Here is a 22,739-nt window from a genome sequence, read left to right on the forward strand (position 1 = left end):
GCTTAATGTATGTGAAGAGGGTGTTCCGGAACAAGGAGGCCTACAAAAATGGCACAATGAAATCTACAAGATTTCATTGCGCCATTTTCAGCGTCATTTTTAACACCAGCTAAAAGCGGGCGTTATAAGGACGCACTCACTGGAATCAATGGGCCTCCTTGCAGTTTGCTCCACTAGCGTCAGAATTTTTGACAATAGTGAAGTAAAGCACCACAAAAGCATTAAAAAAGTTTGACGCTAATGTACCTAATACCGCCATGGAGCACTGTATCTTAAATACGGTGCACACTTGGTAGAATGAGGGGGGCGCAAGAAAAGTGGCGCTTCACGATGTGAAGCGCCACTTTTCTTGAATATGGGCCAAAATGTCTTTGTTAACCCTAATTAGTGACCCAATTCTTAAAATCACTAAAGTGCACATATGGTATATGTCTTTGAATTATTGGCTTTCATGAATTCACAAGAACTTACAGATGTAGACCAGGAAATCGTACTCCTAGAAAATATTTGTGAACTGTATTTTAGCATGAGCAAATATGCAGGTGTAAATTTGCTCATGTGAAAATCTTTTGAGTGTTTACAAGTTCACTTTCCCTCCAACCCCTTTTTTTTCAACCCTGGAAGAACTTCTATACTTCTGCTCTTGTCAGGAGCAAATGTCCAACCTTTCTCGTTATGGGAAAAGATTAGAGAAGAGCTGGTGAAATCCTTAAAACATGCAAGTTAGTAGTTTTGCAGACTCAAATGTATTCCAGCCCTGGAACTATTGCTTAATGCTTCCTCCAGCCCCAGTATAGATCTGCAGAAAGGTGGCAAAATAAGGAAATTGCTATAGTAGGGACTGAAATTGCAAGTATTCAAGCCCTACTATAGTAGTTGCCCTGACATAATCAGAGAGGCTATTATCAGAGCTCTTGCATAATGACATTGCTGCCATAATTGGTCGCCGCACTACATGGCACCAAAGGGACAAGAAGATTTTGATTACAGGACAAGTAGATTTAAGAAGTAACTTGTCCCATGGACAAGTAGATATTTTATTAGATTCCACACCCCTGGGCAATGGAATGGGGTGATGATGGAGGGAAGTCCAGGGTATTGTTCCAGTCTGTTTGTAGCACAGATGCATTGTGCAAGGGGACTTAGGAAGGGGAGCAATGGCAGTTCAAGGTGGACAGGGTGACTGAGTGGGACACAAGGGGGACAATCAGGAGAGTCTAATTTCCTGGTGGTGGTCTTGGCAAGTGTCCCTGGCTTCTGTCTGGTTTGCAGGGAACGTTTGCGGGGTGGTTCACCTTCTGCAAGGGGAGGGGTGCTGGTGGCTTGTGGGTCCTGTGGCGGGGCCTCCTGACCACTAGCGGAAGTGGAGGGCTGTTCAGATGACTGGCTAGTGGTAGGGGCCAGCTCGTGTGACACTGCCTCCCTCATGATGTTGGCCATGTCTGCCAGCACCCCTGCTATGGAGACCAGGGTGCTGTTAATGCCCTGCAAGTCCTTCCTGATCCCCTGATACTGTCCCTCCTGCAGCCGCCTGTTCTCCTGCACGTTGTCTAGGATCTGGCCCATCGTGTCCTTGGAATGTTAGTAGGCTCCCAGGATCTCGGAGAATGCCTCCTGGAGAGTCAGTTGCCTGGTCCTGTCCTCCCTCTGGCACACAGCAGTCCTCCCAGTGTCCCCGTTGGCCTGTGCTTCTGTCCCCTTAACGGTGTGCCCACTGACCCCAGGTCCCTGATTGTCTTGTGGCCGAGGTGTGGCCTGGGGTCCCTGTACAGGTGGACACACTGCTGATTGACGTGTCCTGGTGACAGAGGTGTGGGTACGCTGGGTGGGTGTTGTTGTGTTGGATCCTGATGGGGGAGGCTCTGTGGTGGTCTGTGACTGGGCTTGGGTGACCGACTGTCCAGTGGTCCCTGATGGGCCAGGTAGATTTTCCAGATACTGAAGTCCAGAGTTAATGTCATCACTGTGGGGGACTGGATAGTGGTGGCACCTCCTCTCCAGTGACATTGGCTGGGATTCCTGTGTGGATGTAAATGATGTATTATGCTTCAGGTGTCTGACATTTTTACTTCTGTAGCTTCCCCTCTATGGTTGTTGTTCCCCTGCCAGCTTTTGCTTGTGTATGTTGGTGTATTGTGGTTAAGTTAGTTTCCCTATGCTGTGCATGCTTTAGTGATGAGTGTCCATGCAGGGCTGGGAGAGGTGTCCCTGCATTGGTACAGCATGCAGGGCTTGGCATTTTGTTTAATAAGATGTGATGGTGGAGTGTGTGGGATGTGATGGGAGTGAGGGTGTATGATGGCATGCAGGTAGGGGGGGGTGATCATTGTTAAAAGTTGACTTATCAGTGTCCAGTCCTTCTCTCTGGTGAGTCCCTCAGGATGCAGTAATGCCAAGACTTGCTCCTCCCTTACTGTGAGTTGTTGGGGAGGAGGTGGGGGCCCACCGCCAGTCCTCTGTATAGCGAGCTGGTGTCTTGCTGCTATGGAACTTACCTTCCCCCATAGGTCGTTCCACCTCTTCCTGATGTCGTCCCTTGTTCTTGGGTGTTGTCCCACGGCGTTCACCCTATCCATGATTCTCTGCCATAACTCCATCTTCCTTGCTATTGATATCTGCTGCACCTCTGCTCCAAATAGCTGTGGATCTACCCTGAAGATTTCCTCCACCATGACCCTTAACTCCTCCTCAGTGAAACTAGGGTGTTTTTGTGGTACCATGATTGTTATGTGATGTGTGTTTGGTAATGTGTTGGGGTGTGTGATGTGGAGTGCGTGAGGGGTGTATGGGTGTGAGTGGTGTGTGTGTGTAGTTGTCACAGTGGTCTTGGTGTCAGTCTGGTGGCAATGATTTGTATTCGTAAAGGGTTGTGGGTAATGTGGGTGTGTGTTTTATAGTTGTGTGGGTGTGGTGTGTGTATGGGGGTGAGGTGTGTGTTGTTTGAATTGGCCAATGTGGTGGTGTTTTATCTGTGGGTGTCCATTGTGAGCGCAGCGGTTTGTACCGCCAAAGGTTTACCGCCTTTCAGTGTCCGCTGTGGTGATTCGTGGGTCATAATGTGATGGGCGTTGTTCTGATGGCGTAACGGTATGGGTTTTGGGAACGCCACTTTATCACTGACCTTTGGGATGGCGGATTTGTGTATGTGGCTGTATTGTGCCGGATTGGTGTGTGTGTCATAATATGGTGAACGGATATTCGCCAGCGCGGTGGTAAGTTGGCGGCCGTCAGCACGGAAGTAAGCGCCATTTACCGCCAATGCCATAATGAGGTCCTATATGTTTGCTAATTTCCTTACCAGCTAGCAGCATGACTAGGATCAAGGGAGCCATTTGGTATAAAAGAGCTTAGGAAACTATGTGAATCCGGAGCCCTCAAATATAATCTTCAACTGACCCTTACGTAAAATTTGCTCATCTGGCTCAAAAATAATAGTAGGAACTCCTAAAGTGAAAAGAAAATGGAGGAAACTGTGAAAGCTGCCCTGGCAAACAATACAAATTTTCCAAAAAAGTGAGGTGTATGCTTGCACTTGTCAGTTCCTTAGTCAAACAGACTATACTATTGCACCCTACAATACCCCCCCCCCCTCCCCCCACCAACATTGAACTGTTTTATCTCTGGACTCTCAGAAGATTAGGAAAACGAAGCCCTCCTTTACACAGCCACCTATACAAAGCCAAGTCAGCCACCAAAGCCTGCGTGCTTTCAAAATCATCATGAAACACTGACCAGGTGAAGTCCAACATCCCTAATCAGACACTTGTGGATCTAATCAAAAGCAAACTGTTGTGGAGTGACAGGTCCTTCACAAGTGGTCAGGTCAGCTAGAGGATTATACAACCCTCATGGAAGTGAAGTCCAGTTATCATAATCTTCAAGAAAGGAGACACCGCACATCCTGGAATTATAGCCCAGTCTATTTCTGGGACCTACATAGGAGACTCTTTAGGGGCATTTCCTGACCCCGTTAGAAAAATGGACTAAACTGGCCATAATCATCCCCACATTCTAAGCAGGATTCACATGGGGCCCGCCCTCCTCAGACCACTTCTTCACCATGAGCTGCACATGCTTAAAACAATACATCTGTAAAGGAAATCCTCTCTCTCTGCCGGCTTCATCCACCTTAGTACAGATTTGGATACCGTGGACAAGCCCCGTTTGTGGGAGAAAATACATCATGCTTGCCTAGACCCAGATGCAATTAACATGATTACATCCGCCCACATAAGCACGTGGCAGACTTTAGGTACGTTGCCCACAGGGCCCTTTCTGAAAGTACAGCAGCACACAAAGGAATCTGACACTGATGCATAGAGGCCAACTATATGTAAGGTCAATCTGGTGGATATTAGCATGCTTGATACTATAACTAAAAAGTCCCACCGAAAATAGTGAAAACCCCTCACCCATAGCAGTCTGTACTGGTATGTACCAGTGGTATGGTTATGCTCAACCATAACCTGGTTGGCCTTCTACTTCTGATGAATACAATCTTTAATGCATACCTGCCACTGGAATCGAAGTCAACACCCGCAAAACCCAAAATAATCGTTTTCAGACCCATGGGGAATAAACACACCTGGGCATCCAACACACAAAAATGGCATGGCATGCTCATATGTAGGCATCCTTAATTTACTTCTTGCCTTGGAAAAGCACACAAAGTCCACCAAGCCTGGGCCAAAACATCATTAGGAGGCATACACAGATTCAGCTACATATTTGAAGCCCACCCAGTGCTGCTAGCACTACATTTTCTAATCTGAGGTGGGTAGACTGGTGTGTGATGAGCCCGCACAGTGTCTGATATCAAGCTTGAAAGTAAGCTCCTGGGAGCACTTATTGGCGTAGCTCCAAGCACCCATGACCAGGTTGTGTAAATTGAACTAATCTGTACAGGACTGAACAGTCATCAGCAGACATTGTTCCTTCCCAAACCAAAGCTGCCTTAAAGTGGTAATGGAAACACAATGATGTCTTGTACAGAATTGAATCAACCCTCAAGGAACAGTTAGAAATCAACTTGTAAAAGGCTCTGACAGAAAGACCTAGTAGTTCTCATTCAACTGGTGTATGGGAATTGATTGTGCTTTGGGTTGGCAGTGTGGCAGTCAGTGCCTCCTCTGCTTATCTTGGAAATTGCTCGTCTGCTTCACTGTCCTCTGCCTGATGGGTGGAGAATACGGAGGCATTTAGATTTTTTGCTCCAATGTGCCCCACACAAATGAAAGCCAAAATCTACCGTTCATGAGCGGTTCCCTAGGACATGGTGCCTTCCATATAGTTGCCTTTTCACCGCCAAGCATGGGTTGAAGCGGCAGCCTTCTAGGTTCTAAATTGTGCTGGGATTCCTTGTAGGAAAAATTCTTGTTGGAATGGTCATTGATGTCGCTGGGTATTCCTCACAGCCAACGAATCCCAAAGTTGGTAACCTCGGTACACTAATCCTGCACCACTAGTCAAGACATGACACCGGTGGCTGTTGGACCTTTGGTTTTGAAGAACTGGGTTTAGAATGAACCTTAATTAGTGGTGGTAGTCATGAGAGACTTCAGCTGATCACTTTATGCAAGTATAGGGCATAGGATATGCCACTGGGCTTCAGATTAAGGAACCAAAGAAGAAAAAAAAAAATATATAGGCAAATATTCCTACAAATAGATCATGCAAAATTATAGTCTGAGCATGCCACTTGGCCACTATCAGGTTGAAAAGCCACCCTTAGAGGTAACACATTATGTTGTCCATTCCTATATTAAGTTACTACTGGCCGCAATTATATTACATAACTAATGTATGTGACAGACTCATTTGGATGCGAGTCATGTGCTGACTTTGTACATTGACAGAATTTTAAGGCTCTTTCGCCCGCTTTACAAGTGGCCTTGAATTTGGGCTAGATTCTCCATCCTTGGAGTTACTGATATCAGGCATACCAGTAACTCCAGCAGTCAGGGAGATCCAGCCTGTTATAAGCTGAGCCCTGATAGTTCACTAACAAATGGGAAAGTACGGAGGAATCAGTAATTCTTTTATCCTTTATTCCCAATTTTATCACAGATGTTGGTTGTTTTCAGCAGCTAAAATCTTCATGTGAAAGTTAAAAAGGTGTTATTTCGAAGGGACAGGTAAATTCTGTTACCAGCGCCATCTGAAATAAGGAGGCATCCTTTGTAATTTAGCCTTCCTTCCCTTTTGCACTTGGTCCTTCTGAATCAGTGCAGTCATAAAGAGAACTCTATTTGATGCAGAAACTGAGATTAACGCCTCCAATAGAAGCACAGCTTTGCTTCCAGAAGCATGATGCTTTTGTATGAACTACATACAGCAGAAATATTGTTAAGGGCAATCCGCATGCTTTCTTTAATTACTACTCTCTGATTGCATGCTGTATAGTAGATGTCCCGTTTGAGCAGTCAATACTGTGAAAGATTTTACATGGCCCGGCCTCTTGTAGCATATATGGCTGTAAGTAGTAACACATTTTCCCATAGATGCAGAATTGAAAAACCCTTTTGTACATCATGGCCGATAGATCTTTGTTGAGTAACTTCTTCCCAAGCGTTGGAAGCTGAACAGATGTAAGTGTATGAAAGTGTCACCTCCTGAGCATAACTCTAGGATCCAAAGTCATTTTATGTTCCCATCTCCTACCCATCATTTGCTATTCACTTGCAGCAACACTGTTAGTTCCAACTATTTTACTTAATTCGGAACCCAGAGGGTGAGGTCCTGAAGGGGCAAAAGAGGAGCCAGTGGTGTGTCCCAGAATGTCTCCATGATCCTCACCTTATTTCTGAATATGCAAAAAATGTATCAAAATATCCAAAGAGTAGATAACAGTTGAAAGTTTGATGTACTTCTAGTATTATACATGCTATCAGATGAGTCTGCTGTCTACTTAATAAATGCTATCTGCATGTAGGAGGCAGGCTGGTGTGTGATGGACACCTATGATGCTGGCACCTTATACCAGGTCCAGGCAACCCTTATTAGTAAGTGAAACAGTTTCTCGCAACCCAGGGCTCTCTTGTGGTAGCTGTGGTGAGCAGCCAAGACTTATCTAGGAGGAGTGTAAAGCACTTGCAGTACCACAGTAGTCACACAGTAACTTATCACACATGAAAGGAACCACACAGTGTTGCAAAAATAAAGGTACTTTATTATAGTAACACTGAACTAGAATACTACAGGCAATCCCCCTCCTAGGAGGTAAGTACACACAATATATATATATACAGGTAAGTACTAAGGATTTGCATAAAAACATTAGAAATAGCAAGGACCCTATACGGGGAGGTCAAACCATATAGTGAAATAGTGGAATGCGAGAATCGATCTCACAAAAGAGGATTTGGATTAGTTAGCTAAAAGCTGGGAGAGTATGGATCCCCAAGAGGTGAGTATCTAGAAGACCCCCAGCGACCAGGAGAGCAGAGGTAAGTTAACTGGTCATCCCTTAGGCTAACATGGGGCCTTAGGATTGGAACAATGCAAGAACAGGACCGGAGTAGTGGAATCCAACTGTGGACCCAGGATGAAGAGGATCTGTGGAAGAAGGAGACAAAGTCCAGTCCATACAGGAGTCTCCAGACGGGGCAGGAGCCAATGCCCACCCTTCTGTGGGTGAAGATTGTTCCTGGTTTCCCTGAATTTTATCCTGTGGTTAACCCAAATCCTTCAATGAGGCCATTCTTAAGTGCCTGATAGTTATCTGCATCTTCCTCCCTGACAGTGAGGAGTTTATTCCTACCCTTGTGAGTAAAGGAAAGCCAGAAGATGGCTGCCCACTGCTTTTGAGGGACCTTCTGTACTCTACAGATCCTCTCCAAAGCCGTTATCGACTTGTAGATATCATCCCCAACCTTGTAAGGGGGGACAATTTTGCTGAGATTCCTGAAGTAATAGGAGTCCACCCGAACCCTGGATTCCCTAAAGCTGTTGCTGCCACCATGGGGCAACAACTTCAAATTCAGTCTTTCCTTCTCCACTGCCAAGGCCTCCCTATCTAGGGCTAACTTGCTGCTGCATCCTCAGTCTGGCCTCTTCTAGCCTTGGTTTGCTGAATTCCCTATCTAGGCCCCCCCGAGCTAAAATGGTTAGTCACATCAGATCCTGCTTGGATATGGGTGTGGACAGATGAGGAGGATCTACCCCTCCTCCTGGAGACCCTTTGCACCAACCCCCTAGGAATAAAAGTGGGCCTACTAGTGTGTCCCCCTTTTCACTGCCATAAGTGCTCCCTAGAGGGCTGTCGTGTTCCCCAGTTTCTTCCTGATCCTCCCAGTGAAGTCTAGGTCTGTCTTATCTAATACTGGGGGGGTCTGTCTCTACCTCCCGCTCTTCCTGGCCCTCTGTGTACTAGCCATCAGCCTAGATGAGCAATCCTAGGAGTAAAGCTTTGTTGGGATTTCTTCCTAGAAGCACACATCTCCCTCAGTTCCTGAAAGGTGCAACCCTCATACTTAAATTCTGAGGTCTCAGCTGTGCCTCCTGCTGTTAGCATGTTACCTAGAGTAGTGTGGGTGCACCTGCCTACTCCAAGGTGCTAGACTTTCTAAAAGTTTAGAGAAGGGGCTGTGCTAGACCCCCAACTTGCCTAATCTAGAAGTCTAGAAATCCTTACTACCCAGTGTAGTGTGTCCTAAAGACTAGTAGTGACCTTTCCTGTGGAATGTCACTGGTGACAAAATGGTAAGGCAATTGCAAGTGTCTTCTCCCACCGTTGCACCACCAATGTTAGGAGGCTGTCCTGGCATCTTGGTTTAAACATGGCAGAATCAAATGGCCACCCGGAGGAGCTCTGGGCATAACGCCTGTGATAGTGATGGACAGGCGAGTGGTCACTCCCCTTTCCTTTGTGTAGTTTCGCACCAGAGCAGGGACCGGGCCCCCTGAGTGGTGCAAACTGGATTATGCAAGGATGGCACCAAATGTGCCCTTCAAAGCAAGCTAGTGGTGTGTGGAGGCTACCCCTCCCCAGCCTTGTAACACTTACTTCCAAGTGAGAGGAGGTTGCACCCCTCTCCCACAGGAAGTTCTTTGTTCTACCTTCCCCCTGCTTGAGCTGGTCGGCAGCAGCAGGGCAGAACAGTTTCTGGGAGTCGGCAGGAGCATGGGCTGCTAGCAGACCCTGGAAGACTGCTCGGAGCAATACTAGGGGGTCCTCTAAGGAGCCCCCAGAGTGCATAGAATCATGTCATCAATACTGGCATCAGTATTGGGGTATGGTTCTAACATGTTTGACACAAAACATGCCTAAGTTTGGAGTTACCATTATGTATCTGGTGACCTTTGGCCACTACATAGCTAAAATGGCTTCCCCACACTTACGAAGTCCAGGGAATTGGAACTGGAGTTCGTAGGGGTACCCCTGCTCACACACACAGGGACCATCAGGTATTTTGTCAGGTATCATCAGGTATTTCGTCTTTTGTCACTCCAAAATGCCTGAGTGTTAGCTCTCTCTGCCTTACACTTTCTTCTCACTCATTGGCTTGCTTTCTTAACTCTTCATGATAGCTTGCTCACCTCTATTCTAACGCACTATGCATCCTTTCCACAAATACTGTTTATAATCTGTGCCGCATTCTACCCAACAGCTCGATTTGAGGATCTGGAGCCGACGGACACTAGAGTTCAGTACTTCTGGGAAGCTCTTAACAATTTCACCAATGGTAAGTGTTGCTGAACTCTGCCTTTGCTGAATCTCCCCGCAATCCTGTCCCAAGCTGCTACTGACATCTGACTATTTAATCATCCTGTCACCATCCCTGACCATGCACTGTCCATTCTTAGTCTATTCACACCTTCTCCTTCCTTTTACTTTGCTAGTCAGATTCTTTCCATTTCTGATGTCCTTTCTCTGCCTAATGTTCCCCTGCATCTTAATACTCTGCAAAGGCTCCTTCCTGCAATCTTACCATCCTTTTGGATTCCTCTACTCATTTTTTGTCCCTATGTTTGCATTGTGGCACGGCTGAAAATGTAATGCAGCTTCTCTCACCACTTAATTTTACATTTGGCAATCTGGCCAGACTTCTCTCGTTCTCTGACATTTGTTCTTTTATCCCTCAGAGGATCGGAGTCGTTTTCTACGGTTTGTCACAGGCAGGAGTCGTCTTCCGGCCCCTATATACATCTATCCGGATAAGTCGGGGTAAATATGCAGATTTATTCTTTATCTGAAACACCCATAGTAAATCTAGATATTCACAGGTGATTGGGGGTTGTTGGAATGTCAGTCTTTACAAACTGTAGTGTTACTTGTGAGCAGAGGAGATTGGTGGATTAGTAGATAATGTTTTGCAGCATGAATCCTTTTCTGGATTCACATGCTGTGCATCATTCTGCCATTTAGTGGTTGGGTCCGGAATAGTCTCTCTTTTTTTGTGATGGGCAAAATCTCCATGAATCAGTACATATAGGGATTGGCAAGATGATCTCTGGAAGAATAAAATGCTTTCTGTCTGTAACATAATAAATGTGTACCTCTCTAATGTCAGAACGTAATTAGCTTTTTACACAATACTGGGAAGGTTTTGAAATTATCTAAGGAGTTAAACTCTTGTAGGCCTCTACGTCTCCAGGTTCACATTTCACCTTTTGTTTGATGCTGTTGCAGGTACTTCATGAGCCACCCATCCTTGCCAGCTTCTTCATCTCATCCGTCTTTATCATATCAGCATCATGTCATATTTTATCACATCAGCATTATAGAAATACTTGTGTGTCTTTATGCTACCTATGGGGTGAAATCTGGTGTGTTTTCATATTTGTATCTTCGGGCATTAAGGGCCTTGATGGTTTTTTTGTGCTAGGTCATCTTAATGCTTACTACCATTTTTGTCAACGAGATTTCCGTTTAATAGTGATTATGGTGGGGGGCGTGGCCATGCAAGAAGGCCGACCGGACGCGCGCCTAAGAGGCTCCCGGCCGGCCTCGCACTATCCTACACAATCCTGAAGAATAAAGGCACCACTGACATAGCAACTCAATTGCAAAGCCTGACAACAACGTCGTGCATCTCTGGGCTGGTCGCAGACGCGCTGTGGTGACCCCGGGCAACCAAAATGGTGAGACAATTGAAATGGGGCCCACGATGAGACTGGGCCGCGTGAACCCGTGATTGTGGCCGGGCAGAGGTGAATCCCTCAGCGGTGCTGGAGGCCCGAGCAAGGATGGAGGAGGATTGGGGCTGTAACCTGGCTGGCTGGGGTTCTCCCTGAACGAACTGTTTGGGGGTGTGGGGGAACCAACTTTGGCTGCACTGCACGGCTGGGTGCTGGCCTGGTGCGGCAGCCGCTCGTAGATTGGCCGAGTTTGGGGAGGTGGGGCAGGGAAACAGGCCCATCGGGGCCGGGAGCAGACGAGCAGCAGCAGGACCTGGGCGGCATTGGAGATCTAGCGCCTGGTAGCTGGAGGGGACGCCGCATTAGCGGAGGCGATCGGCGTGGAGGCAGAAGGTGGGCGGCCACTGGCTACTCATGAAGGAGTGCAGGGTGGCCCGGTCCGTGGTGTCGGCCCCGCCGCTGCTGGAGGCGATAGGTACAGTGACTGACAGACGAGAAGGACTGCATGGGCAATCATAAGCAGCAGGGGACCCCCCCAGGGCAACGCAATGGATCATTATGCGCTGCCGGGCCCAGTATTGCAGCGTGCCTCCCGTCATGCCTCTGGCTGAGGGGGTCAAAATGAAGAACCTGGGGAGCCATCGCGGGCTGAATTGATGCAGGCCATCCAGGGATAACGACAGGCGCTAGAAAGAAAGATAGAGACGGTGGCCATAGAGGTCAGTCTCCCGCGCACGAACCTATGCAAGGTATCGGACAGCGTTTGCATAGCAGAGAGTTCTATTGAGCAACTGCAGGCGGAGGTGGCCACCTTAAAGAAGCTAGTAGCGGCAACGGAGACCCGTACTGGGGCATTGGAAGCTCGAGTGGAAGACTCAGAGGGGCGCGCCCAACGCAACAACATACGATTGCTGGGATTCCCCGAGCGGGCGGGGGGACCCGTCGTGAACGTTTTGTGGAAACTTGGATCCGAGACACTCTGAAGCCGGTTGATCTCACACCCATGTTTGCAATTGAGAGGGCGTGGCCTGGCACACCTCCGCGTGCCATTATTGCTCGCATCTTGAATTATAAGGACAGAGACAGCATGTGAAGAGTGGCAAGGAACACGGATAATGCTAAATTTGAGAACCACAAGATCTCGATTTACCCAGACTATACGATCAAAGTGCAAACAGCTTGTAAAACTTTCTTGGAAATCAAGGCCAAGCTTAGGCACATGGGTGTCCTTTATATGCTGCTGTAACCGTCTGAAGGTCATTGCGGGTGGTACAACACACTTCTTTGAGACGCCTGACGATGTGGGGCAGTGGCTGGAAATGTGGGACAAAGTACTGAAAGAACATCTTACAGTGGGAAGAACTGGGATGCACGGACGGGCTCTAAGAGGGAGGTGGCTCTCCTCCAGCGTTCCCGCAGCAGTCACCTGTGGGGGTCAGACGATGGCAGAGTGGAGATCCAGGCACACAGAACCACGGCATTGGCGGTTTTGGACCAGAGCGATGTCGTCCAGGCCGCCATGTAGATGAACCAAGAACCGAGGGCCCTGAGAGCATCCAGAGTGGAAGAGATGATATGTGTTGATAAATTTGGTCATATAATAACTCCAGAATATTTTGTGGGGTGTCTCTCCTTCCTGCTCCTCGGGCGATGTGGCAGAATATGCAGCGGGTGCATTGAGCGCAGGCAGTAGCTCTGAACACAGGCTGTAGAAAACATGTTCTTAGTTGAAGAATCTGAAGTGGAGAGCCTGGCCAGTAATGCATTACTTAAAGAAGGCTGCAAATGTTGAGACACAGTGTATGGGGCCGGTCTGGGGAGAATCTCCTTATTGTTTGATAGGCTTTATTCAGGAGGGGTGGGAAGGCTGTAAGTCTTGACAGCAAGAATTAATTGGATTTGCAGTAGAAATGTTGTTGTTATTCTTTATGTCCGGGGAAGTGGGATTGTTTGAAGTTACCAAACATGTTCGAGGTTCTGCTTGTTTATGTTGTAGTGCACGTCATGAATCAGCAGAATTCTTGGCAGTAGGGGTGGGAGTCAACAGCAGGGATAGCAGAAGAAGTGTAAGAAAAGTAGCATCAGGTCTATGTCAAAAACATGTAATATAATAACATGGCACGTCAGAGGACTCCAGGGTTGTACTAAGCGGTACAGAGTTCATGCTTTTCTGAAATGACACAAGATTCAAATCGTCTGCCTACAGGAGACGCATCTGGGAACAGAGGAGGCAGAGAAATTGAAAAAGAATTGGAGATATTCCACCTCGTATTCCTCATATGCCAGAGGGGTAATTATCTAGGTGGCCCCTGGAGTACCGTTCAGACTCTCATATAGCGAATCAGATGTGATGGGGAGGTATGTCCTACTGCAGGATCTGCTGAACAGCGTAGACATTACACTCCTGAACTCATATGTCTGAAACATTGATGACAGAGGGTTATTTGTAAGATTACAGGATCTCTAATGGACAGCGTGGGGACACCCATAATATGGGCTGGGGATTTTAATTGTGTGTTAAATGGGGACCGGGATCGTCACCCTATGAGGACTGGCACCAAACCCCACAAGACTGGAACCTTACAGAGTGCAATGGACAGTCAAGGACTGATAGACGTGTGGCATCTACTACACCCGGATGGCAGGGAATACACATGCAGATCAGACACTCAATACATTTAGGCGACTGGACCGTTTCCTACTGGGGTGTCTGGATAATGTTCAAATAAAGGCTTTAAAGTACATGGCACGATACCTGTCTGACCACTCACCTGTCTCGCTGGCATGGAGTGTGAAGACACGTGGAGTGAAACCCCTGGCGTATGCAATCAGACCTGCTGAGCGACACAGCCTGCAGATCAGGTTTGGGAGATGTTATAGCACACAACCTGTCCACAAATTGGGGTATGATGAATATTAGGGTGGTCGAGTGGGAGGCCCTTAAAGTGGATGTAAGAGGAGGGTGCATTGGCAAGATTAGTGGGCTATGCCAAACACTCCTGGCAGACCTGAAATCAAAAGAGGACTGGTTAGCTGAGCGTCAGAGGAAGGTACCACATACAGCAAAAATACAAGAAGAGATGCTAGCAACCCATAGGGCGATTCACGCGCACTGGGGCAAACTGGAGAAAACGGGACTTAAGGCATACTGTCAGAAGCTGCATAGAGAAGGAGATAAATTAGGCAAACTTTTGGCATGGTTGCTTCGTAGGGAGAAGGAGGTGACCCCCATTTTTAGCTATCCGTATTAGGCAGGGACAACTCCAGTCCCGGCGGTGCGATATCTTGCTGCCGCTGCAGGAATACTTTGGGACAGTGTATGAAGCAGGACCACAGGTTGATGAGGCTAGGCTAGAGGGATTCCTGGCACGGGCGAGACCACCTCGTCTGAATAGGGAAGAGGCCCAAAGCCTTGAAGAGAAGATACCTATGGAAAAGGTGAACAACGCCATAAAAGCGCTCACAGCTTCCAAAGCACTGGGAAACGATGGCTTCCCAACAGAGTTTTACAAAGCCTTTACGCCCACATTGGGGGACAAACTTCGGGAGGTCTTCCGAGAGGCAAGGCAGAACAGGGTCCTCCCGCAGACCATGAGAGAAGGGGTGATATGCCTAATGCCGGAGCCAGGGGCTGACTTATTGGATCTTGCCGCATATAGGCCTCTCACCATGTTAAACATGGATCTTAAGAAACTCTGTAAAATATTAGCAACAAGACTGACCAGGGTGATTCCGGGATTAGTGCATGAGGACAAATGTGGTTTTATGCCGACATGAAGCACCACACACAATCTTCATAGGCTGACACATATACTTCATGAGACGATAGAGCGAGGCGGAGAGCACGCGTAGGTCTCACTGGACCTTGAAAAGGCATTTGATACGGTTGAGTGGGCCTTTTTGAAGGCAGTGCTCTGGAGAATTGGGTTTGGTCCTGTTTTCTGCTCATGGATACGCCTCTTATACACTGACCCATCGGTCCGCATTAAGGTGGGGGAGACCTCGGACACGTGGCTGGTGGGACTTGGCACTAGGCAGAGGTGTCCTCTGTCACCCCTGTTGTTTGCCTTAGCGATTGAGCCACTAGCACTGTTGCTGAGGGCGGAACTGGGGCTGTGGGGTATTGGAATAGGAGGCACAACCCATATCGTCTCGCTCTATGTTGATGACGCACTGGTCTATTTACATACACCCGAGGTGTCAGTGACTATACTGTGGCAGTCATTGGAAGACTTTGGCGAGGTTTCGGGCCTCCGAATTTACAAACATAAGTCACTGCTCTTCTCTTTGGGAGACCTAGTGGGGAAACCAAGAATGCAACTGCCGAATGTGGGGCTTCGATGGCAACTGGACAGCTTTAGATATTTGGGGATCAGGGTAACACACATTGAGGACCAGCACAGGCTACAAAATGTAGACAAGGTGTTGCAGGTAGTAGAAAACGCAGTCAGATTCTGGAATAGTCTCCCTCTTTCGGTGATGGGAAGGGTGGCCTTATCTAAGTTGGTGTTCATTCCCCGTTGCCTATTTTTAATTCAGAACTCCTTATTTCCCATGGAAGACAGGTTATTTCTCAAATTGAACAGTATATTAATCTAATTGATCTGGGTGGGCAGACGTAGCTGAGTATCACTGACAATCCTACAGAGGGACATGGAAGGGGGGGGGTATAGCAGACCCGGATATACACTTCTACTATTACGCAGCACATTTGCAGCATGCTGCTAGATGGCTGGCCCCATTGGATAACTGGGAGAAGCGCTTATTGGGGTCGGTTTAGGTGCTAATACACTACCCCAGTTACTGGTGTAGGGAGGTAGGACGGGCACCCCTGGTATCATATTTGGTTATGCACACAGCCAGTATATGGAGGAAAGTGGTGCTCAGGGTCATATGGGCATCTCCCTTTAGCAGGAAGCTGAATATATGGGATTTGAAGTTTTTTCGAGACATTGACTCTATCATGGCCATGGCACAGTGATGAGCGGGAGGATATATGGAGGCCTGGTCCCTATACCCAAGGGACACATTTATTACATTCCAGGAAGCACAGGACACCTTTGGGATAGGTCTGCATCTTTTTTTTAAATTGGAGAGTGTCGCAACAGAGATCTGGATGGGATTCCCTGCGGCTTCTAAAACCTCCACAGTATTGGAGGGGATCATTGACTGGGGTGAGGGGAGACACCTAATAACTCTCTTTTACAAAGCCATCCGAACTGATGGGGCACCATGCCAGTACCCCATACGAAGCATGTGGGAGAGAGATCTGGGTGTACCTATCTTGGATGCAGAGTGGGAGAAAACACTGGGGTTGATTTGCAAAGTATCCTGTAATAATAGGTTCAAACTTCTGCATTTTCACTACCTACATCATACATATGTCACCCCACAACAACTAAATAAAATAGATCCCATGAGACGAGCCTCCTGCCCACGATGCGGTATGGCTGAAGTTAATTTCATGCACTTGGCATGGAGATGTGACTTGGTTCAGGCTTATAGGGGACAGGTTGTGGAGTGTATAGAAGTGGCCACAAAAATGCATGTCCCACAGACACCACTTATCTGTTTCCTGGAAGTGGTGGAATGTCCCAGGGGACCCAAGGTTCACTGTAAGATAACCCAACTCACTTTATTACTGGCCAACAGGAGAGTAGCCATCGGTTGGATGAATACACAGGCACCACTGGTCACAGACTGGCTCAGAGACATTCTGGGATGGGGGCCAGCCGAGGAGATCCCTATGAAAATATCACATACAGATAGGGGTGCAGTTGCAGCTGTCCAGCTTTGGGCTTACTTACTGGGAAGGTTCTCTGAAGAAGACACCACATCAGGGGAGGACTGATGGGGAGGGATAATAGCTGGGTGGGATGCGCACAGACAGCAGATATGGAATCTACTGGATGGGACTTGCAGACTTCAGGAGTGCCTTCAAGGTTGCGAAGATCGACGAGTTGGGCGGGGCTAATAAATAGGAAATTCTTCAAACTTTCTGCTCAGAATTCTTAAGGTACAGGATACTGGTAATTGATGTTATCTTTACGTGGCTTGATCTCAGTACAATCTATGCCGATGTCAAAATATTGTATGCGAAGTTGCTGACGTGCACTGTATGTGTGTATAAGGTTTATCTTACAAAAACTTATAAAAACAGTTTGAAAAAAAAAATAGTGACTATGGTTCGGCCTTGGTCGATCTTGTATTTAAGGCCCCTTCAAATCCCGAAACATGCGTTAGTTGGAACACATTTATATCAAGAGGGGGTATTATTTCTGAAAAGACTATTAACTGATCAGCAACAATCTTCTTCCAAAGTACATCTCCATAACTCTAATCCTTTCTCAACGTAGATCCCTTTTTTATTTCTTTGACAGGCTTCACTTTCCTCTTGACTCCATCCCATCCTACCATTACAAACTGGCAGTGCCTTTTTTTTCAAAAGTAATAATTTCCTGCTCCCTTCTGCAGCAAACATCGTTACCCTTGAACATTCTTCATGACTTGTCAAGGGTTTTTGCAAACAACTTTGCCCCTTTCATTAAAAAAAACCTGCTTATGAAGGCTTTGTCCAACAGAAGCAGGCATTTTGTACTTTAAATTATCAAATGGCCGATTGGACAGACTATGGCCCTGTGAGCCCCAAAGGATGAGGGCCTAAAGCAAATAAAGGAAATCCACTCAAGACTGAATTTGAAATCCAAACCATGAAGGTATATTTAAAATTTAGACTCACAGAAAGCGAAAAAGGTAGTTGGTCTGTTTAAACTAGCATCAAAGTCATAAGTCACAAGCCAAGAGAAAAAGGTCCAAGTATAGAATCAGCAAGAGGACCAACATGATGTCTGCCTCTGGAAAATAGAAATCTCTGACAATGAAAATATTCTATGTACAGAAAATAATGACAAACTGGCATAGGGACTGCTCAGTTCAAAAGGCAAGAAAAGTCAGGCACACAGCATACGAAAGGCACTTTTTTAGGTTTTCAAATGGTGCAAGTCATTCCCGTGACATGGGATGCAATGAAATAATGACAACTACCAAAAGATTTTCATAAACACATGATTCTTTTACTTCAATGTTGCTAGAGATACCTTTCAAAATTCATAATAATGCTAACTCTTAACCTAACAACAAGAGAAGAACATTAAATCTGTGTATGAATTAAATACCATGGACTCCTCAGGGTCATCTGCAGGAACAGGAAAGGTCCTCGCCTTGTTACAAGAGTGGGTGCAGTTAGAACATAGCTTCAGAGGAAGCTACAAAAGAAATTACATAATGTTTCAGCACAGCACCACAAAACACCCATTATTCGATAATTTTATGAGATGACCAGCATTGTAGTAAGAAAAACATCCACACACAAAGTTTTCCATGCACTTTTAAAAGCCATGTTGTCCTAGGCTATTTCTGCAAAATGAGAAAGGCCTAGTAGATTTATTCTTGCGTTCTGGTTATTTTAACCTAAAAACACACAAATGAACATTCAGCCTCAATTAATAAATCTGCTCTGGGTGGTATTCTAGCCCAGTGTTCTTTTCCCATCATGCCACCTGAGATTAGACCCAGCCACGTACGAATCAGCCTTGGTCCTGTTCCAGTAGGAACAGTCCAACCCTATCTGCTCAGCCATGTCCTTTCTGAAATGGATTACAAACAACCCAAGACCGCTGATTGAGGCTCATCAGTCGGGTGTAGCTTGGTTCCAGTTGCAAAGTATGCAAGGGACCCACATCTCGGCATAATCTTTGCCACTTTAGGCATTTACATCAAACACACAAAAGGAGAAAGAAGGAATGTTTGCTAGAAGTCTAACCATTGGCAGTGGCTCAACTTGAGCATGACCACGACTGATTAGCAGGTGGCTGGGTCTAATCTGAGAAGCCATGGTGGGCAAAAGAACGATGGGTTGAAATGCTACCCCAAGCGATTGCCAGTGATTATACATACTGCAAACGTTCCTCCCATCATCTTGTGTGTATGGTGGTTATGCACTTAGATATACAATGTTTCTTGTGCAAATCCCAAAATACTTTGTGAACAATTGTAAAGTGTTAGTTGTATTGCCACCAAGAAGCGTATTAGCTGGATTGCACTTGCTTATAACAGGTGCATTACAGGTAGTGTAAAGTTGTCTTATTGAAGAAACACAAACGTGCAGATTGTTGCAACACCAGCTTGTACATAGAGTAGGTACAGCACAATAAGTGTCATCTCACTCATCCGTCCTAAAGAGGAAGTAGAGGGTGTACAGGGCAAGGAGAGGACAAGCAGAACCACTGCAAATGTTCCTGAAAGTGAGCTGGCATTATAACAACAGTAGCGTTGCATGCTTTCTTCACGCTCAGAAGAAGTACACAAGTGACAATGCTAGCACCTGCTTGCACATTGTGAACTTCACTCGCACAAAAAAGAGTAAAAGCAAAGTCTCCATCACATAAATTTGACAAGTATATCAAGCTGTCCTCTTGTAGAACGGGCGAAGGAAGTATCACAGACAGCACCAAATACCATCTGAACACACCTGCAGCAGTTGAAGAGTGGGGGGGGCGAATACAAGCTACACACCCACACACGCATACATGTATGTGAAAAGGACAGATTCTCATACTCACACAAGGCAAGTGCAAAGAAGCAGTGCAAGAATCAGAAGCACACACAGCAAATACAGAAGAGGACTGCAGCCTGAACATACACTCACATGACAACTCCTGTACAGGCAGCAACACACAACGCAAGCGCGCGGTATCAGTACCAGTATACATTGCTGAGAATCCAGTTTTGAAAGTATGGTGTGAGCATTTTCAATTACTGTTAACTATACATTAAGGCTTTGAGGCAAAACATGAATCTCTCTCCTTTTCATCACAGCTCTGAAGTCACTGATAATCTCCCCGAGTCCTCCACCTGCAGCAGCACCCTCATCTTACCAAACTATGCAAGGTAAGCATTGGGCACACACAGTGGTACCATGTAATGTTATGTGATCTGACATTTGTAGAGTGAGCAGCTGCCTTTAGGGTGGTATCTCAGTACTCAAACTATCTGAAGCGGTTTTAGGTGGGCCTTTCTTTTTAGTTGGAGAAATGTGTGGCTGTAGCATGTCTTGTGTAGATAGAGGTGGTTGAAAGGGGTTCTTACACTTGGCCTGGTCATATCGCAACCAAAGTTTCACTTCAAAAGCATTGCCGTTGGTGCAAGTGTTTATAGGGTGTGTGAGAAGTCATACACCAAGCTTCTTGCAATGTTGTTTGAAATATACCTCATGGTCGTGTGCATTAACATGTTCTGTCCATCTAAAATCAATGGGTCTGGTGTTTTGAGTTGACCCAGAATCAATGATCTGAGGCATGAAGAGACATGATGCATGCTCTTCTAGAAAGCAAGGTGGTTTTGAAGCTAACCTATCTCAATGGGAATGTGAAATAACTGGTTTTCTTGAAGCTTGTACTTCAGAATTCATAAGAGTGTGTTTGGGCGCATGATGCATTTAGTTGAAAGGTATGGAATTTTTGTTGGAGGTATGTGTGCTTCTGACGCCTTCTACTGACTTCATTGTGCTGCTGCAGTGCTGCTCAAATCTGTAGTGTAGCGATCACCAACTCACAGAAATGTGCATGAGCGACAGAGGCATTGCCACACACTGCAAAGACTCTTCTGCTACAAATGTGAGCTAGGGTGGATGAACTTGGTATCTGGGGTAATGAAGTTCGAAGTTCTACTTGTACCATTTCGACCTCCAGAATCTCCAAGAAAGCTGATGTTTCGCGTTCTTGCTTTGGAGCACATTGAAGTCTATAAAACCATTTATTTAGTGGGAAAAGGGATTCTTCCAGTTGACTTTTCCCACAGACGCTGTGTTCAGACATTTGGGGAACAATGAGATGAAGGGTGAGAGATACCAAGCCAACTTAGTGCAGAACTGGAAATCCTGATGATCCTTTATCTACGCAAGCTCCTGCTTAGAAATAGGGTTTGCGTAGAACGTACGCGATTGAGATAAGCTGTAGTAGGTATTGAATAACATGGACCCTCTAGAATCATTTGCAGGAATAACCCTCCACTTTTGCAATGCTCTGTGAATGACCTTCTGCTCTGCCCATTTTCATATGAGGCAGATGTCTATCTTGGAAGTGGTTCTGACACACTTGCCAGTGGTCCTACCACCAGCGGTCTGCAGTGTGAGTGATTTTTCTGCAGTAGTGCCCTGCTCTGCCTTGTTACTGGCTCTCTTGGAACATACAGGGCCTCTCTTGCTAATTTCTTTTTTGAAACACTCTTTTTATTGAAAGTACTCATCATACAGCTTGGGCAAATAATGGAAGCTGATTTTACTAACATTATTAAGTTATACAGTATATGTGTATAAGCATTTAGTATATGGTAACAAACAAGGAGGGAGGGCACTTTTATGGCCATTAGCAGGATGTTTCATTGAAGTTCCTTGTAACTTATGGTGAGTGATCCCTGCATACTTCTCACTCCCACCCGTCGTAAACCCCATCAGTACCCCCCAAAGGTGCCCCAAGCCCCCCATATTTTCTTCCACTTCTTGGGACAGCCTCTGCTTTGATACACCACCTATTCAGCTCTTTGACACCAGTTAAGGTCTGATTCCCAGTCCTCTAGGGAGGTGTTGCCTTTTCCCACACCCTTGCAAAGTTGTGTGTAGCCACTCCAGCCACTAATGCCAACCAGAGTTTCTGGTTCCTGGTCCAGGTTCCCTAGCCTGTAATCAGTAGTAGTAGGAGCCATTTGGCACTCATGGGCACCTCTACTGATAGCGCTCAAGACATGACTGTTGTGACCTTCCACCAATAGTTCTGAATGATTGGCAGTCCCAGAGAATATGGAAGAAGGTGCCCTGATGTCCACATCCCCAGAGACAGTGTGGCGAGTCTGTTTTGCCTATCTTCTGTAAGAGGGTTCTTGAGTGGTAGGATTTGTGTAGAATTTTAAGCTGCACAAACCTGAACCATGCCCTAATTGCTATTGCTCAAGGGCTTTGTATAGCTTCAGTCCAGTTATCTTCCTCTTTATCTCCCGGGTCCGCTGACCAGAATACTCTTAATGTCCCAAGAGGATCAGGGGAGTTGTTCTCTTTCATTTGGTATATTGAATGGCTTTTTCCGGTATGGGTTCCATTAACAGTTGGTCTTCCATAAGTGTTGATTCTGGTAATTGTGTCCCTGCTAGGATGTGTCTGCAAAGGGCATGTCTTAGTCGAATGTATCTGTATTGTTCAGTGGCTTCCAGGTCATATTCCTACTGAAGGGTCTCAAATTGAACTAGATCCTGGCCTCTCCACACGTCCCCTAAGTGCTCGATGCCTATGAGTTCCCACTTCGAGAATCCCCACTTCCTGGAGCAGGTCGCTACTTCATAGCGGTGTCATGCTAGGGAGTTTGCCCTTCCATCCCAGATAGGTTGTGACCTCTCTCCATGCCTTTACTACTGTCTGAGTGTGGTGTGGGAGGTCGCGCGTCCCCTCCTCTGACAGTATAGGATCGATCTGTGCCCTCTGTGCCCCATGGCCTCTCTGTCTGCTCGGTATGCTGGCTCTTCTCATTCTGAGAATGCCCGCTCATTTTTCACTAGGAATTGTGCTGCCCAGTAGTACAGTCTAATATTTGGGATTACCAGGCCCCCTACAA

The 22,739-nt window shown here is 46.5% G+C and overlaps 1 protein-coding gene across 1 annotated transcript in view; it reads left to right on the forward strand.

The window, feature by feature from the left end:
* HECTD3 (HECT domain E3 ubiquitin protein ligase 3) overlaps window positions 1–22,739 on the forward strand; it is a 249,983-nt gene that overhangs the window by 220,221 nt on the left and 7,023 nt on the right. The window contains exons 18-20 of the mRNA XM_069232820.1: window positions 9,609–9,683; window positions 10,084–10,165; window positions 19,957–20,028. Coding sequence (XP_069088921.1) covers window positions 9,609–9,683; window positions 10,084–10,165; window positions 19,957–20,028 — 229 coding nt within the window. The remainder of the gene's footprint in view (window positions 1–9,608; window positions 9,684–10,083; window positions 10,166–19,956; window positions 20,029–22,739) is intronic.

This window comes from Pleurodeles waltl, chromosome 4_2 (assembly GCF_031143425.1).
Source record: "Pleurodeles waltl isolate 20211129_DDA chromosome 4_2, aPleWal1.hap1.20221129, whole genome shotgun sequence".
Classification (NCBI taxonomy): domain Eukaryota; kingdom Metazoa; phylum Chordata; class Amphibia; order Caudata; family Salamandridae; genus Pleurodeles; species Pleurodeles waltl.